Below are 15,334 nucleotides of genomic sequence, written 5' to 3' on the forward strand. Positions count from 1 at the left end.
AAACCTATGATTCTCAATCGAAGCTTCTTTCATTCCGAAATTCGCTGCTAGTTCTTGATGACAATTGAGAATCAAATATTCCCCTCAATTTCCGAAATTTTCTTTAGCTGTTCACAGAATTTTCCGCGATAATTACGCTTCTCCTAGAATGACGTCCAGCTCCAGACCGAACAGGCCAAAATTGAGCTGTTGGTTGAGAGGTGATTAGTGGTGAAAATTATACTCAACTTTTCATAGGAAGAAACAATTAACAGAAGAAAGTTTTAATTGATAAATTATTGTTTACCATCGGGAAAAGGTCCGGGTCCTGTTTACGGACTTCCCACACTCGTTGGGTATGAGAAACATGATCCTTCGAGACACAGAAACCCCGCGTATACTTTACGGGGGCGATTGGCAGGCCTGGAGACGACAGTCGGTCCAGGTCCCGCGTACGATGTAACGAAATTGACGCGCACAGGCCCAGAGCAACCACCGGCTTTTTCGATCAGGGGACGGCAACCATTGAGAGGTGCACGAAGTGACGCAATAGATTTTTTTATTTATGAAAAACTTCATACATAAGTATATAATATAATTTAATTTAATGAACTAATACTAATAATAACAGTGTTATTATTATGGGTTACATAATTTAGGGATGCATTATTTAATTGCCATTTCTAGGATATGATTTGGGACCTGGCCCATGCGGATACCGTCCTGAGAGTTGTCCGCCCATGAATCACGTTCCCAGACCCCCAGCATATTCCTTGAAAGGGAGAAAAACCGATAAATTGGGATATGATATTCCTGCACCCAATGCATATGCGGTTCCTTCTTGTTTGGGTCCAAATATACCGGATAAAAGAGCCCTCGGAGCGTTCACTATGTACTTATAATTTATTATCAGTTGGCACGCGCGTAGAAATCGGACAATTTTAGCAGTCTTAAAATATTCCTTCTTTTTTAATGGAATTCGGAACACGAAGTCAGCAGACTTCTTGGTATTCTTTAAAATTATGCAGAGAGCCCTGGGCTTTCCAATTATTTTTCTACGTTTATAATATTTCCAGAACGGGACTACACGATTTAAGAAAGAGAAGCGTGGGACCCGGTCCCGCAGCGTACGCCTTCAACACTGATGTGGTGAAGCGAAAATACCCTGCATTTTCCTTTAAATCGCGAACGAAACCCATCGGTCATGTTGTCGGCCCGGGCCCTGTGCACTACCCGACCTATAACACCAGGAGAAATGCCCCGAAATTCTCATTCGGTGTAAAGCACAGCGAATGCGCACCACCTGCGATCACACCGATGGATGATCAGTAGATTGTCCCTTCATTTATAAAGAAATATAGAAATTATGAGAACGCTGAAAACCGTTATATTATTTCAATGATATGATCATCGAAAAATCTGGATTTTTACAAATCTTCAGAAAGTAACTGCTTTAATTATAACAGCAATATTTTACTTGGCTTTTACTTTTATACATTTATCTCTTATTTAATTTTTTTCATTAAAAAAAAACAATGTTTTCATAGCCAAAAAATATTTTGCTCGATTCAGCAAGTAATAATTATTAAAAGAAATAATCAGACTACGCACAATATTTTTTTCTAAAAACTATATTTTATCTTTCTGGATCACTCATTATCAATACAAATAGAAAAAAGAAAGCTGACGATTACAGACTAATGTAGATTACGACTAACTTTATAAGGATAATGAATCGCAGTAAAAATCGCCGATCACACTGGCTTTTGCAATTTACCCAATGATTCATCAACCAAAAATGAAACCATCGAGGATTATCTTCCGAAAATATTGGGACGGGGTAACTACGCGACTCTCTAGTTTCCCAAGTACCTCATTAATTCTTTGTACATGAAATTTATTGACTTCGGTAATCCTCACGTGAGATTGTAAATATTCCAACGTTAACAATTCTACATTATAAATAATTTATAAACTCGATCATTTGAAAAACTGTAAAATCCATGTTCAATAATTTATGTACAGTGCGTGGAGGTGAGTTTAGACTATCGTTGAGATTGAGTGATTTGAGTAAGGTAAAGCTCAATCAGGGACAATTAATTATTATGAGCGCACCATTAATATTGACAAGATGGAAACAGTCTCAGTAGTTATTCTGCGGTCAAGCTAAACAATACAATGAACTCTTGAAATTACACTCGCTGCAGGGAGTTGTCTCCGTCGTTAAGTCATCACGTGATTTTGGCGATTTTTTTATCCGCAAAAAATGAGACAAAAAAGAGTTTCATTTTTTAAAATTACGCCTGGTTTAAAATCCAGAAACAGAAACAAATATAGTGAATCCATAAAAAATCTCGATAAGAAGATTATTTCGAATATGTAATATCTCTACAGCCCCATGCAGCTGATAGAAATGGAAACTCTTTTTTTTCTCATTTTTTGACCGCAAAAATGAGTCATAAAATTGTGAGAATGATGGAGAATTCCTAGCAGCATTCAAATATCAAGGATTTGATCACAGATCATATTATAAACCCTCAAAACAATCCAAATAACGTTAAACAGTAACTTTGAGTCTTAATGATAAACATTTCTGTGCAATTGCTGCGACGAAGATGTGATTACTGTGGCGAGATTATCTGAAACACCACCCCTTTAATTCCTCATTGTCAGTAGCACAAGTCGACTGAATACTAAGTGGAATGGATCAATGAAATCATTCAATTCATCTGTTCCAATATATCCGGTGATTTCAATATCTTGAGAAGGACTCCCCATGACATTCTCCCCTAACAGTGTTCCATTTTCCACCTCACAGATGACGCGAGCTGATTAACTTAACAATTATGCATGCCACTTGTGGTAATTCCTGATTATTTCTCGAGGAATTTTTCCAGTTCTCCCTAGTGGTTGTTCTCGGCCTCTCCAATTATTCTTTCGTCGAATCGTCCACCTCCATCTGCTCACTTTGTACTTCGACTGATTTCTCTGGTTCCTCCACCTCTGTCTCGGCTGTCACCTCCTTCTCTGGTTTAGGTCTATCACTTTGTTGAGATATTTGCTCCTCCACTTTGCCATTTGGAACCTCGGGGGTCTCGGGCTTCTCCACTACCTCAATATCGGAGTCTGTTCCTGAGGATGAGGAGGCCTCGGTGTCGTTGGATTTCTTGGCGCTCAGGGCCGAAGAGAACGGTGAAGCTGCTTCAGTCTCAAGCTTTGGGGCTGAGGGCTTCTGCTTGCGAGCTGGATTCCAGTAATTGCAGTAACAGCATCTGAACCCTGAGGAATATTTTAAGAAAAAAAAATATCTCTTTTTTCTTTCTGAAAAACCTTGAATGATTTTTGGGAAGGTAAAGTGGTTTTTCATTAAAAAATTAGAAAATATAAATAAAAATTGAACACAGATGATAAATTGAAGAAAATATTTTAATGCTAATAAAATTGGAGTAAATGGAACCATAATCAATTTAATTTTTTGTGAAGCAACCAATCTTGTACTTACCAAAATACTCGAATTCCTCCTTCAGCGCCATGCCATTGTGCGAATCACACTGATGGCAGATCAATGCATACCGATTAGAGGGCCCATCTCCGACTAGATACTCCACCAGACGATCCAAATAACTTCTCTGCTGAGAGAGAATGGGACGTGGCAAAGGTGAACCTGCGTAAGTCAGAATAAAACTATTTAAACGCGCCCGTACTTAGCAAAAAAATTGTCCAAGTCCACAAAAAAAAATGCTGAGGCACTGAGGGTACCTCTATTTCATTGAAAGGCATTTCCGAGCAATGAAACAATTTCCAATGCATATTAGTTAGCCTTATTTGAAACTTTAATTTCACGGAGCGTTGATTAATAAAACAATAATAAAAGCAGCTATGTTACTGACAGGGGCTCGTTATCGCCGAGTTCTGTGGCCTACTCGGTAGAGAGGAGAGAGACGGGGTACCTGAAGGTGTCACTGGAACAGTACCAGAAAAGCCCCTACCTACTGAGGAATTTTCTTGAGGGCTTGATAACGTTAAGGCACGTCTTCTCAGCTCACCACCACCTGTCGGGGATCGCACTGTTCCCTGAGGAGTGCTAGGGCATCTCGGTGTCGATGCGGGGCTCGTGACTACTTTCGAAGCGGGCTAAAATATTTTGTCAAACTTATTTCTTTGAGTCAAACTTATTTCTTTGAATAGAAGGAAGGTGATTCATCTGATTTTTTAAAAAGTAAATAATGATTGGGGGAGTCAATGGTTTTTTCAATTACAGATTCGTGAGATAGGAATTTTGATTGTTTAGTTACAGTGAATTTGCGCAACACGAACCTGAGGTGTCAGCTGAAAAAAAAAAATTTCTTCATTAGTAATTTGAAGAATGTCAGTGCAAGAGAGATAAGAGGTTTGAGAGGAAATATTACTGGTGTCATTCTCAGTTGATCAGGCGCAAATTTCATAAGAATCTCCTTTGCCTTTTTGTACGTTTCTGTCTCTGTCACGTCTTCCAGAATTTTTTTCTTCTGTTCTTGCATTATTGAGAGTTTCTCCTGATTTCTCGAGATCTTTCGTTTGTAGTACCATGTCACCAGTTTCTTGGTGAAGACGATGCTGAAGAGGTTTTGCAATGGATTAATGGGGGTGCTTAATTAGGAGGGGGTTTCGTATACTTTTTTTTTGATTATTTGTAGAAGTTAAGAGATGATTCAATTATTGGGAAGAAGAGAACAATTATTAGAAACAATATTCTTCTACTCACAGCAATGGGAAAATCAGCAGTGGAATAATGTAGAACAGTTGATCGTACAATGCTGCAGGGAAGAAATAAAAGTAGAAGAGGACAGCTGTCACAACATAAAGTATAACACTGTAAATTATCAGAGTCCCCACAATTTTTTTGTGTCTCTGTTCAGTCGTCTGTCCATACTGCTGAATCTCTTTGATTTTCTAAATAAAAAAAATTGAACTGTTTAAATCAAATAGTTTTGCAGCTCAGTGGAAGGGAAAAAGGAGAAACTTACCGAGTCAAGATCCTCCAGAACTTCAATCGTCGTTTTCTTTTTCTGAAAGAAAGCTTCCATTATGTCACCATATGGTACCCAAATTTCAAAATTTATTTCAAGTAATCGAAATGTCCCTGAAATGCTCAAATATAGCCATTGACCCTAACAAGAGCTTTAATTCCAACGACTAAATTAAATGACCGGGGGTCAGTTTGCTGTGTCATTGGATAATTTTGGATTCAATCCACAATAATGTCATCGAATGTATTAACACGATGACTCAACCTTCGCTTAATCGATTTAAGAAAACTATTCGATTGACAAGTTACGATGAATCACCAAAAAAACTATTTAAAATCCTTCAAAAATGACAATATGTTTGAAAATCTCTGGGCCTATGCAAAAAAAACTCCAAAAACTAGGCTCTATAATTTCAAAAAAAAAATCCCGCCCAAAAACCGAAGTTTTTACTATTAGAAACTAGAAAAATCTAGACTTTTTCTCAACTTCGATGAAAAACTCTCCACGGAATTATTAGAAAATTTCAAAATGCCTATAAAGCGTTGAAAAATACCGTGAAATCTTTTGGAGCAAAAAACCTGTAAAAGTTAACCTCAAAATATCATGAAACCGGATGAGATTTCGCTGTTCCCCAGGACTTAGAGAGAAAACAGGAACTTACCCGAAATCTGGAAATCAAGATACCCATATTGAGGTAGTAATTAATCCACACAAATGCCTGAAACAATTCTCTCTCCTTCGAATTGTTATTCCTAATGTCAGGGTAGAGTTGGACGAGACGTTACCCAGAATATGAAAATAGCCCAGAGATCAGTTGAACGTGAAGTGCGCTTGCACGAAACCAATGTGAAATGTTGTTTATAATGATTGTGTGTCTGTGATCACTTGTAGCACACGTCTGCTTCCAAATTTAAATTCCCGACGTTACGAATACCCGCTCGCTCTCTCTCTCTCTTTATTACGGTATATCCACAATAGGTATAAGTATATCCGGCTGCTTAGGGGAGTTTTACTGTTGTTGTGGACGAGTATCGCGGAAAAAAATAACCGTTTTTTAATCTCTCGTGACTGAATGATTGAACGGATATTAATGCATTAAAGTTGACCATTATAATTTCTAAGACCATTCACGATATTATTCCCGACGAGATTCGTCTCAGGAATATGGGAAAAATAATGAAAAAAAGTACTATCAATTATTTATAGATAAATTATAAAGAAATTTGTAGGTATTTCAATTATGTTTTCAAAGCGAAAATTACATTTTTTTATATTAGTATTGGCTAGTCTTATCCGTTGCCTCTTGAAGAACCAAATCAAGGATGAAATCAGTCGCTTTTCACAAGAGGCCCGGAATTCCATTACCTCGTCCTCATCCCACAAATTATGACGATTTTTACACTTCCCCATTAATTCCACATTTTCTCACAAATTTTCAAATCCTTAGGACATTTAGGGGATGCGCAAGCCATGTCAGACAACTCCATGATAACCGGAATGGCCCGCTGTACAAGGTTCTCAGCAATTGGGGATACCTTTGGCAGGCCACAATTATACTTGACACCAGTTCTCCCTAATTCAACTTCATTAGCGAAGAATCGACATAAAGGTATGATGTCGGATCGTACATAAGCACAGGACCTGACGTTGGGCTCTCCAATAAGAGCCCGAGCGATAGTGGATATGAATTTGGCAGCAGCTGCCCCGGAAGACATGGCAGGGCCTTTGAAATCATCAGTACAGTTTTCCAAATCTCTGTCACAAGCTCTCCATTGATTTACCAATACTTTCTCCTGTTCCTGAAAACCCCAAATCGCTAAATCAACACTGCCATACCGTTAATTTTTCAGTTGATACCCCCCTGAAAGTGGATCAAATCATTCTTCCATTAAAAAGAGAAAAATGATAAGAATTTTCCTGTCATTCAGAATACTAAAATCTTCTATTGGCATTAACTGAGCCATTAACAGGAAGAATCCATGTAGGACTCACTTGGCTGATGTGCGTTAATGGCTTGGCTTTTGTCAACAGTGGAACGATAGTACTAGGATCAGCTCCACCGACGACAGGAATCGATAGAAATGAGGAATTCAAGTAAAAGAGATTGGCCGCCATCGATTCAATCCTCATAGTGTCCAGGGCCACTGATCCCAGTATCTTGTTTGGGTCCCAGCACTTATTTGTTTGAAATATTTCACTTATAAGAGGTACCGTCGCAGTGACGGGACGTGCAAATACAGCCAAAAGTGCTGAGGGATTTATCTTCGATATTTCATTCCCCATTTCTTTGATATAAGTCGAGGACATCATCAACTGAAGTTTTGGTTCAGTACTGAGGATCCTGCCATCGGTGTTGTCCATCAGAGCTATAATATCCACCTGAATAAAGTTTTTCAAGCGGATTAGCTGATCATGAAAAGTTGTGGATTACAAGGTCGTTTGATTGAGATAGAAACAGGGGCTAAAAATGGTAGGACAATCTGAACTGCTCACATTGGAAAGGGCAGCCTTCATCGAAGATTTCCGGTAATACTTGATCTTGGGATTAGTGTCAATATGTCCAGCATCGAAAACCGCCCCAGACAGAGAATTAGAAACATCTACGATATTAATATTTCTCAATATCTTCGACTGCTTGAGCAGAACTGCTGTGAAAATCGGCGTCATTCCGCCACCCAAAATTCCGACTGACAATTTTCTTCCACTTCCTTCGGCGCATGGTTTTTCGCCTGCAGTCTTCACCATGCTGTCATCAAGCTTAGCTTGGTTGGAATACGCCTTTCTAGGAATTGAGAAACGAGGAACCTCGCCGTGCACACGAAATTTACAGAGGACATTCATTTTTACAACACGATGGAGAATTGTCTTTATTCTTCCTCAAGTATGTGCAATTGCCATCATTTTCACCAATTTTGCTATCAAGTGGCCAAATCAGAGACTAAAAATTACATTCAATTATGACTATTATTATTTGTCTTCATTACTGTTTATTTTGTCCTATGAATTTCACAAAAACCAGATCATAAACCTTTTGTGAAGTCGTGGCACTTTTTAAATATACGATCCACTCAGTAGGTAATAAAGATGTTTGACGTATCATCTGGTAAACAGGTGTAAATATCATCTGATTTAGGTCATTGTCATGTAACCGCACACTGTCATTTAATAATTCCGGGATGGAACAGTATAGTTAATTTGAAGACTTCAGGAGCACATTCCAGGGTTGAAGGGGTAAAAAATAGCAATTATTTCCAAGATCGTTTCATTCCATGAGTAAATCAGTAATAATTGTTGGCGTTGAATCTGAAGTGAGGTTAAACACTGATCGTGAAGTAACAGTCCAGTGAAGAGTGAAAATATGTGTTTAATGAATGTTGGAGTAATATGGAGAGTAAAAATAATAAGGAGACGATAAATCTTCTTGATCTGCTGTCCGAGAGCGATAGTGATATCTCAGATTTGGTACTGACAGTGCCAAAGAAACGAAGAATTAAGAGGTGAGAAATACCATTGCTGTCAATATTTCAGTGAATGCAGTTTAAGCATAACTCCAGTTTGCATCTAAAAACCTGAAATAAATTCTTACATCAAATATATGTCAAAAAAACATTCTGGCTAAGTCGAGATCAATTGACAGGTTAGTTTTATTGACAATAATGCCTGCAGAGGTAGCAAAGAACATGAGCAGTAGAAACGAAATTCTTCAAGACTAGACACAAGATTTTTTTCCATAATATGTCAAAGTAATGCATCCAGAGGAGATTAACACTTTTCCGGCAGAAGCAGGACATTTTTTTTTAGACTGATTTGGAATTTATTTACTCCTTCATAAATTATAGATTGTATCCATTATAAAATCGGCTTAATTTCAGTCTGAATGTCCATTGAAAAAAGTTCACATATATTCCACGTTAATCTTATTTTTTGCTATTTTTATTATTACCTACAGGAGGCAAAGAGCAGGCGTTAGAGGTAAAACTAAAGATTCATGCAGCTGCAACAAATCGAAAACGACACTAATAACGACATGGATTGCTGCCGTATTAATTACTATGTGGCTGATTACATTATCTTGGCTTGCGGCTATTCTCTACCGAGAAATTGGGAGAATGGACATTTCTATAAAATCGGGTAAGTCCCCTGGACATTCCACTCTTTTTTCTCTATTAAACAAATTAAAAAATTATGAACGATTTATTAACCTGATTATATCAGTTGATTTCTGTAAAATTGAATTATTCCCGCCATTCCTCCGGATCAATGTCAAGAGAGGCGCGCGGCTTCCACCCCTGCTATTACCCCATCTCTGATTCCTGTCCCTGTCCTACATTTCAACTTCAACGAGACACTTTTGAATCATAAGTCCATCGATTACATACTGAGTAACATTATTTTGTCATTGACTCCGAATCGGTGACCCAATTTCCGCACTTTGATTCATCCACCCCATTATTGTCACATTGTACCCTTGAATTACAGTGAGGATTTTCATTATCTGATCGTGAGTTTTATTCGGAATATTTTCCGAAGTGTTTTGATTATTAACATTGAGTTTCCGTCGATTTTAATAGACTAATATTCTCGACTGAATCAAAAACAGAAGAGAAATAAAGAATAACAGAGAGAGGATTATGACATTCCCATGTAAATAATTAAACAATTAAAGGCTCATTAAAAAAAATCCGTTGAAATCATTAATTCATCTTGCATTTTTATTGAGATAAAAACAACTATAGCCTAATGATCTACCTGTCCTTATCGACACTGATAGCAGATAATTTCAAACTCCCTCATGCTCTCCCACTCTACCTAAAATGGACTCAACAGAGTAATTCTCCCCTCCAGAAATTCTCTCCTAACTCGACAGCAGTCCATCTATTCCTAAAGTGAACTGATAAAGTTCAGGGAGAACCTTTTGTCGCCCACCTTCTAGTCGATATGAAGCGGTCGAGCCTAGTACAACAGTCAGCGCGCCACCCAGTAACGTTTGGTAACGTTTGTGAGTCGCGTGGAAGCGGCTGTGACGGTCACAAACTCCAGGAAATAAACCCTCGTGATTCGAATGATATCCGAATCTCTCTCGCCATTTCAAATAGTGATAACGATTGCAACAATTTTATCTCCACCGTTTTTTGTTGATGAGCTTCGAGGAGCAGTGAGTAAATAGTTCTTGAAATTCGGTTTTCCTGATAAAATTCGTACGGAATCGTTGAGAAGTAGGAGTCGAGGTAGATGGATCGATATGACATGTAATGGAACGTAAAAACTTATGTGAGTGTCACAACAAACGGTGTAGCTGATGTGGCCTTGATAATGTATCTGGCGAGTGTCAACTGATGAATCGTGATGAGTCAGGGTGCCAATAGATATTTGTTAATTAATGGGATGCTGTGGGAAGAGATGAATTGACTTGTCCTCAGGGCTCAATATCTCAAAATCCAAGAGAAATATCGAAATTTTTGGATGTAAATTGTTTTACAGAGGAATTAAATCTGCAAAAAAATTGTTCTATGCAAATTGTTATATTTTAGTGGATTTTCAAATACAGAAGATTCATAAATCATAATTACCATTAAATTTAAAGTCTCTAATTTATTGAAATCACTCGTAAATTTCTAATTGTTGAAGTAATCATCAGATCTAATATTTAAATTTGGAACCTCATGAATTCTATAATTGTTATCCTGCAATTCTATTCATTAAAAAATCTTTATCACTATAGTCTTATGCTGATGCTATCAGCACGATATCTTATCGAATTCCCCAGGGCCGTTCAAATTCCCTCTGGGCACCGCGTAGACGCTGATTGTCAGTTGTACCATTACGAAACACGTAAATAATTGTCACAAAAATTAGAGGGAAGATTCGGAGATAATTGATGAGAATCACGAGAGGTTTCCATTCATTCCATTCCTGGTCATTGAAGGCACTACTGAATCTACGTGGTTCTCGATGAGGTACAAACGGACACACTGAGAATGTAAAAGATGAGTTGATGTGCGTGAATTGGGATTAGTCAGTGAGAATCAAATTGTTTGAGTGCAGACATGTGTAAGAAGTGTCGCTGACGTGCGCAATTTTCTGGAGAACTACGACCTTCAAGAATTGATGAGTCTCGAGGTACGGGAGTGATTGGGAAAGGGTCTGGAAGTGGTGGCCACGATATCCCGAGGGCCTGAGGGTTTTTATTCGCACGTCGAACAGCAGGAGATGGACTCAGTGGCCGTTACGGTTCCGCTTCGTCCGCCGACGAAGAAGATGAAGAAGAGAAAAGAACTGGATGCACTCGCACCATCACATGTCGTCTCCAGGAGGACGTCGGGGAAGAGGAGTTCACAGGTAATTTTTTTTCTGGAATTTCCCTTTTTATTTTTTTTTCCTTCACTTTTTCCACACGTTAATGACCCTGCACCCTTGTTGTCACTTCAGGAGTTACTATCCGACAGTAGTGACGAGCGTTCTGAGTACTGGAATATCTCTATGCGAGGCAATCGCAAGAGGAGAGCTCGACGAACTCCCCCCTATCCTGGATTACTTCGTGCATGCAGTGCATTCTTCGGTTGTGCATCTATCCTGGCGACTGCCAGTCTCATCTGGCTATTCATTGATGTACGTCAACAGCTCACATCGCTCAGAACTGAAGTGGACCAAGGTACATACATCATGGAAGAGCCAAATATCACGATCGAGAAAAATATCCAGTGTTGAGATTGTACATCTCAGGGGCAGCGGAGAATTTTATTTGAGATTGCCATTCAGAGTTCCCATTTTTTTTTTGTGTTCCAGCTATTGCCGGTAGCGAAGCACTCCCTGAAGCCCTCCAAAAGTGCCATTCTGCATCACAGAAGCTTGAGAAAAATCAGACTATTTTGTTTTCACAGTTGAACGATGTCAAGGGACAGATCGCGGATTTTTCGTTGCAGGTACTCGATACATAATTACAGAGTATTAATAAAATTATCTCGATTGAATCGATGAATTTCGGTTGTTCATCGGCCAGTTTACAGTCCTTCTATCGAAATCTAGGCAAGATATTGAAATTTTTGCCATAACCTTGTCTATAGCCCTCAATTTTTCCCCTGAAGGAAATTTTCGTATTTCCTTTAGATTTACTGATATTCCTCAAAAACTTATTTTGACCTCTGCATCGAATCGTCATTCCACTTTGGAATTACTGCATTGCTTGACCCATTGCCCTTTTTATTCAGTTATCAGACATTCAGAAGGGACTGCGTCAGGTGCAAGACAAGCTGAACAGTGCACCGGAGTTGACAAACATACCGACTGAGCTCAAGGATGTGAAGAAGAGTGTCGCAACATTTGGCAGTAGTATTCGAGATTTAGGGGCAACGGTTAATGGACTCAAGGGAACAGATACCAAAATTCAGGAGATACAGACTAGTCTTTTAAAAAATATTACAGTTATACAGGTAAGTTCTTTGGTATTTTTCGTGTGACGTTGGGATTAAGAGCTGATTCAAATGAGCTAATTCAATTTTGTTTATGGCATTCTATAGAATACATTAGTAAATCTATCGAATATCACCCAGAGGCCGGAAATTTCAACGAACGAGACTAGGTTAAAGACCGAAGAGCTCAGTCAGTCAATTTCACAACTGAAGACAGATTTAGTTAGCGTTAATGAGACACTCACAAGAAATCTCACATGGGTTTCCAATGACCAGCAGAAGGATCATGTGAGTATTTTGGAAATGATTGGAGTAATCCAAATCCTATAAAAAATCAGAAAGATATCTGAAGAAATGATTTTCTCTACAGACTCTCCTAGTCTCTCTCCAAGATTCGACTCAGAACGCCAGCAGCAAGGTTCTGTCCCTCCAAGGCGAGTGTGCCAAAGCCACTGAGCAATCAAAAATCATCGAGTCAGTTGAAAAATTGACCAACAGCGTAAGTTCCATTGTCTGTAAAGAGAATTCTAGAAAAAAAAATCCTTGCTGCAATTGAAAATTTGCCAACATCTTTTTCTCGATTTTATCACTGATTTTAGAATCTTCCCCATATTATCTCAGATCACCATGATTATTATTCACCAACATATGGCTTAAAGCCAATAGAATGTTTTATTTCTTAAAATTCCTTGGGTAATTAAAGAAAAATATTAATTTTTTACAGCTGACAGAGGTTCAAGGCTTGAATACCGATTTAAAGAGTAAAATAGCACAACTGGAACTCGGTTACAGTAAACTCAACAATTCCACAAATGATATATTGAATAAAATAGCAACAATCAACGTCAATGACCCCAACAGCAATAGCGAGTCATCTCACACAAGTGATGGCTCCACTCAAACCGCAAAATCTCAGTCACAGAATTAGCTGCGTTCCGTATTCGTGAATTGTCGATGATGTAGGAGTCCACAAACGTAGCTGCAATGAAGCATCGACGAAGAGGAATTGATAATTAAGGAGGGCGTGAGAGCGAAATGAAATTAAAATTCACATGGTAAATTATTTGGCTAGGTCAGTCAGGGTGTGCTTTGTAAAAAAAATCCTTCAATCTGATGAATGTCAGCCAACGATGGAGGAATATTTACGACACGCGCTTGGCCTGAAGTCGATGATTCATCTAGCTTTACCGGAGTGAATTTTTTTTATGATGAAACGTGCAATTGAGTCGATGAGTTTGTAAATAAATAATGCTTAATGAGGTCGGGGACGGTAAAATAGTTTCGAGGATTAATAAATCAAAATTTGATGAACAATGTGAAAATTAATTTCCACTAACAATTTCCAAAAAAAATTTAAAGAAAACTATTGCTTAAAAAAATAATTTAAGAAAGAATTTTATGGATATTATTTTCTCAGAAATATTTTGCCTTGTCCTCGTATGAATCGCCAACGATACGCACCAATCCAAAAGTATTTATCGTTCTCTAAAATATAAAATAGTTGATTTTTATTTGTTACACAATGGAATGAACGAGCAATGAGTTTACCGAAAATAAAGAGTCCAAAATTTGTATGACTGATGAAGAAACAATTAAGACAGTACTTAAATCCTCTCAAGAATCAGTAAAAAGACTTTAGATTCTCATTCATTATAGAATGACGAACAGTATGCGAGTGTGATTGCCGTATGGAAATGACAATGTGCATGTTAACGGAGTTGTGAGTTAGTGTTCATAGACACGTCAAATGTTTTTTCGATGAAAAAAGGAAATCAAATGCAAAACAGAAAATAAAGTACAAAATTGGAGAAAAAATGCTTGAATATTTTGCAATTAACTTTCATGGATGTTGATGACGCATTCAACGACTATTTCTGTAATTGCCTCACATTTGAATCACTAAGGAAAAAAATCCTGAGTCATTATGATCCTTAGGAAAATTCAGCTTATTTTGGGAGTCCTGTTGCGAAGGTGTTTAGGGAGATATTTTTGTATTATTTTTGGTTTACAGGAGAAAAGTCCAGCGACTCCACATGAATTGGTACACATGTGAACTTTGATAATTATTTTATTTTATTAATATCACAGATTTTTTTTTATTGAGAATTACAATCTGCACAGGAACGCCTGTTGACATTTCCCCTTACACTCCTTAATTTTCTACAATTATTCACCCCATTGATTTACTAATTACCATCGCTCAAGAAAAAGGGCCTCACAATATCCATCCATTAAATAGACATGAAATCGAAATTACAAAATCTGAGGGACGTTCATCTATCGTTGTTAGTATGTCAAATATTTTTAAACATTCAAAAACGCAAAAAAGCGTTATATTCGAAAATGTCAATTGTCCCTATTATTGTGCAAGTTATCCCAACATTTCTTCGTTCCCCTAGTTAAAACAGAATTCATAAACCCACCACGAGTAAGATGAATTATGAAAGTGCCCGGATTATTTCGAAATCCTCAGGGGTCACCCCTCCAAGGCGAGACTTCCTAATGTTTCGTTAGTTTCTCATTTATTTTTAAATAAATAATGTGAGTAGTGACCTCTGTGTGTTCGGGCGGAACTCACCCAGAACACCGGCGCGTACGGCGTTCCGAGGTACTTGTCCAGTGGTTTGGCAAAGCACATAGACTAAAGCAGAGACTCACACCCATGTTAGTACTGACTATTCGATGATTAGTGCATGTACAAACGAGCATTCCTTCATATTCATGATCTACAAACTATTTCCTACAAAACTAACTGAAGTTCAACTAAAAAAAAATTTTTTTTTTCGGCCAACATCATGGACAAAAGTAAAATGACGATTGTTAATTATCCACGGGGCTTCAAAAAAATCAATACCTGTACAATGATGTTAAATCATATACATTAGTTAGGCCTTCCATTTGCCACCCCCGCCGGCTAAGTACATTGCCGTGACGCAA

The 15,334-nt window shown here is 38.0% G+C and overlaps 5 protein-coding genes across 12 annotated transcripts; 3 read left to right on the forward strand and 2 right to left on the reverse strand.

Moving 5' to 3' along the window:
* Window positions 1-72: 72 nt before the first annotated feature.
* LOC135162198 (ciliary microtubule associated protein 1A-like) lies at window positions 73-3,259 on the forward strand. The gene is made up of 4 exons (XM_064120405.1): window positions 73-200; window positions 299-511; window positions 667-871; window positions 1,056-3,259. The coding sequence occupies exons 1-4, from the start codon at window positions 149-151 to the stop codon at window positions 1,309-1,311; spliced, it is 726 nt and encodes a 241-aa protein (XP_063976475.1). The 5' UTR covers window positions 73-148; the 3' UTR covers window positions 1,312-3,259.
* Window positions 522-5,789, reverse strand: LOC135162189 (endoplasmic reticulum junction formation protein lunapark-B). Of its 2 annotated transcripts, none has more exons than XM_064120390.1 (8): window positions 5,650-5,789; window positions 4,986-5,027; window positions 4,724-4,911; window positions 4,389-4,575; window positions 4,297-4,308; window positions 3,969-4,113; window positions 3,482-3,643; window positions 522-3,258 (listed from the first exon to the last, which is right to left on the reverse strand). In XM_064120390.1, exons 1-8 carry the CDS (start codon window positions 5,674-5,676, stop codon window positions 2,909-2,911), a joined length of 1,113 nt encoding a protein of 370 aa, XP_063976460.1. In that variant the 5' UTR covers window positions 5,677-5,789; the 3' UTR covers window positions 522-2,908. The 2 variants fall into 2 exon arrangements, with proteins under 2 accessions (XP_063976460.1, XP_063976459.1); XM_064120389.1 differs by having other exon boundaries at window positions 3,870-4,113.
* On the reverse strand, window positions 5,650-8,056 carry LOC135162191 (malate dehydrogenase, mitochondrial-like). The gene is made up of 3 exons (XM_064120393.1): window positions 7,482-8,056; window positions 6,981-7,367; window positions 5,650-6,787 (listed from the first exon to the last, which is right to left on the reverse strand). Exons 1-3 carry the CDS (start codon window positions 7,827-7,829, stop codon window positions 6,398-6,400), a joined length of 1,125 nt encoding a protein of 374 aa, XP_063976463.1. The 5' UTR covers window positions 7,830-8,056; the 3' UTR covers window positions 5,650-6,397.
* A 295-nt stretch (window positions 8,057-8,351) lies between these two features.
* LOC135162202 (uncharacterized) lies at window positions 8,352-11,062 on the forward strand. Of its 3 annotated transcripts, none has more exons than XM_064120412.1 (3): window positions 8,352-8,485; window positions 8,938-9,119; window positions 9,834-11,062. In XM_064120412.1, exons 1-3 carry the CDS (start codon window positions 8,373-8,375, stop codon window positions 9,845-9,847), a joined length of 309 nt encoding a protein of 102 aa, XP_063976482.1. In that variant the 5' UTR covers window positions 8,352-8,372; the 3' UTR covers window positions 9,848-11,062. The 3 variants fall into 3 exon arrangements, with proteins under 3 accessions (XP_063976482.1, XP_063976481.1, XP_063976480.1); XM_064120411.1 differs by lacking the exon at window positions 9,834-11,062 and adding an exon at window positions 9,204-9,819; XM_064120410.1 differs by lacking the exon at window positions 9,834-11,062 and adding an exon at window positions 9,257-9,817.
* LOC135162188 (uncharacterized) lies at window positions 9,972-14,212 on the forward strand. Of its 5 annotated transcripts, none has more exons than XM_064120385.1 (8): window positions 9,972-10,143; window positions 10,711-11,327; window positions 11,418-11,640; window positions 11,775-11,911; window positions 12,197-12,418; window positions 12,506-12,685; window positions 12,768-12,896; window positions 13,122-14,212. In XM_064120385.1, the coding sequence occupies exons 2-8, from the start codon at window positions 11,199-11,201 to the stop codon at window positions 13,323-13,325; spliced, it is 1,224 nt and encodes a 407-aa protein (XP_063976455.1). In that variant the 5' UTR covers window positions 9,972-10,143; window positions 10,711-11,198; the 3' UTR covers window positions 13,326-14,212. The 5 variants fall into 5 exon arrangements, with proteins under 5 accessions (XP_063976455.1, XP_063976456.1, XP_063976458.1 ...); XM_064120386.1 differs by having other exon boundaries at window positions 9,973-10,143; window positions 10,756-11,327; XM_064120388.1 differs by having other exon boundaries at window positions 9,974-10,259; window positions 10,915-11,327.
* Window positions 14,213-15,334: the final 1,122 nt, after the last annotated feature.

This window comes from Diachasmimorpha longicaudata, chromosome 5, assembly GCF_034640455.1.
Source record: "Diachasmimorpha longicaudata isolate KC_UGA_2023 chromosome 5, iyDiaLong2, whole genome shotgun sequence".
In the NCBI taxonomy this organism is placed as follows: Eukaryota; Metazoa; Arthropoda; class Insecta; order Hymenoptera; family Braconidae; genus Diachasmimorpha; species Diachasmimorpha longicaudata.

Excerpts from the sequence above, each read along its gene's own strand:
- LOC135162198 (XM_064120405.1), top strand. The coding sequence starts at position 149 with ATGACGTCCAGCTCCAGACCGAACAGGCCAAAATTGAGCTGTTGGTTG. Across the intron at positions 512-666 it reads GGGACGGCAACCATTGAGAG|GATATGATTTGGGACCTGGC; the intron begins GTGCACGAAGTG and ends TGCCATTTCTAG. Across the intron at positions 872-1,055 it reads GCCCTCGGAGCGTTCACTAT|AACGGGACTACACGATTTAA; the intron begins GTACTTATAATT and ends TAATATTTCCAG.
- LOC135162189 (XM_064120389.1), bottom strand. The coding sequence starts at position 5,676 with ATGGGTATCTTGATTTCCAGATTTCGG. Across the intron at positions 5,028-5,649 it reads TCTTGATTTCCAGATTTCGG|AAAAAGAAAACGACGATTGA; the intron begins GTAAGTTCCTGT and ends GCTTTCTTTCAG. Across the intron at positions 3,644-3,869 it reads CTCGGCGATAACGAGCCCCT|GTTCACCTTTGCCACGTCCC; the intron begins GTCAGTAACATA and ends TGACTTACGCAG.
- LOC135162191 (XM_064120393.1), bottom strand. The coding sequence starts at position 7,829 with ATGAATGTCCTCTGTAAATTTCGTGTGCACGGCGAGGTTCCTCGTTTC. Across the intron at positions 7,368-7,481 it reads TGAAGGCTGCCCTTTCCAAT|GTGGATATTATAGCTCTGAT; the intron begins GTGAGCAGTTCA and ends AACTTTATTCAG. Across the intron at positions 6,788-6,980 it reads CATTAACGCACATCAGCCAA|GAACAGGAGAAAGTATTGGT; the intron begins GTGAGTCCTACA and ends TGGGGTTTTCAG.
- LOC135162202 (XM_064120410.1), top strand. The coding sequence starts at position 8,373 with ATGGAGAGTAAAAATAATAAGGAGACGATAAATCTTCTTGATCTGCTG. Across the intron at positions 8,486-8,937 it reads AAGAAACGAAGAATTAAGAG|GAGGCAAAGAGCAGGCGTTA; the intron begins GTGAGAAATACC and ends TATTACCTACAG. Across the intron at positions 9,120-9,256 it reads GGACATTTCTATAAAATCGG|AGAGGCGCGCGGCTTCCACC; the intron begins GTAAGTCCCCTG and ends ATCAATGTCAAG.
- LOC135162188 (XM_064120385.1), top strand. The coding sequence starts at position 11,199 with ATGGACTCAGTGGCCGTTACGGTTCCGCTTCGTCCGCCGACGAAGAAG. Across the intron at positions 11,641-11,774 it reads CAGAACTGAAGTGGACCAAG|CTATTGCCGGTAGCGAAGCA; the intron begins GTACATACATCA and ends TTTGTGTTCCAG. Across the intron at positions 12,419-12,505 it reads AAAATATTACAGTTATACAG|AATACATTAGTAAATCTATC; the intron begins GTAAGTTCTTTG and ends GGCATTCTATAG.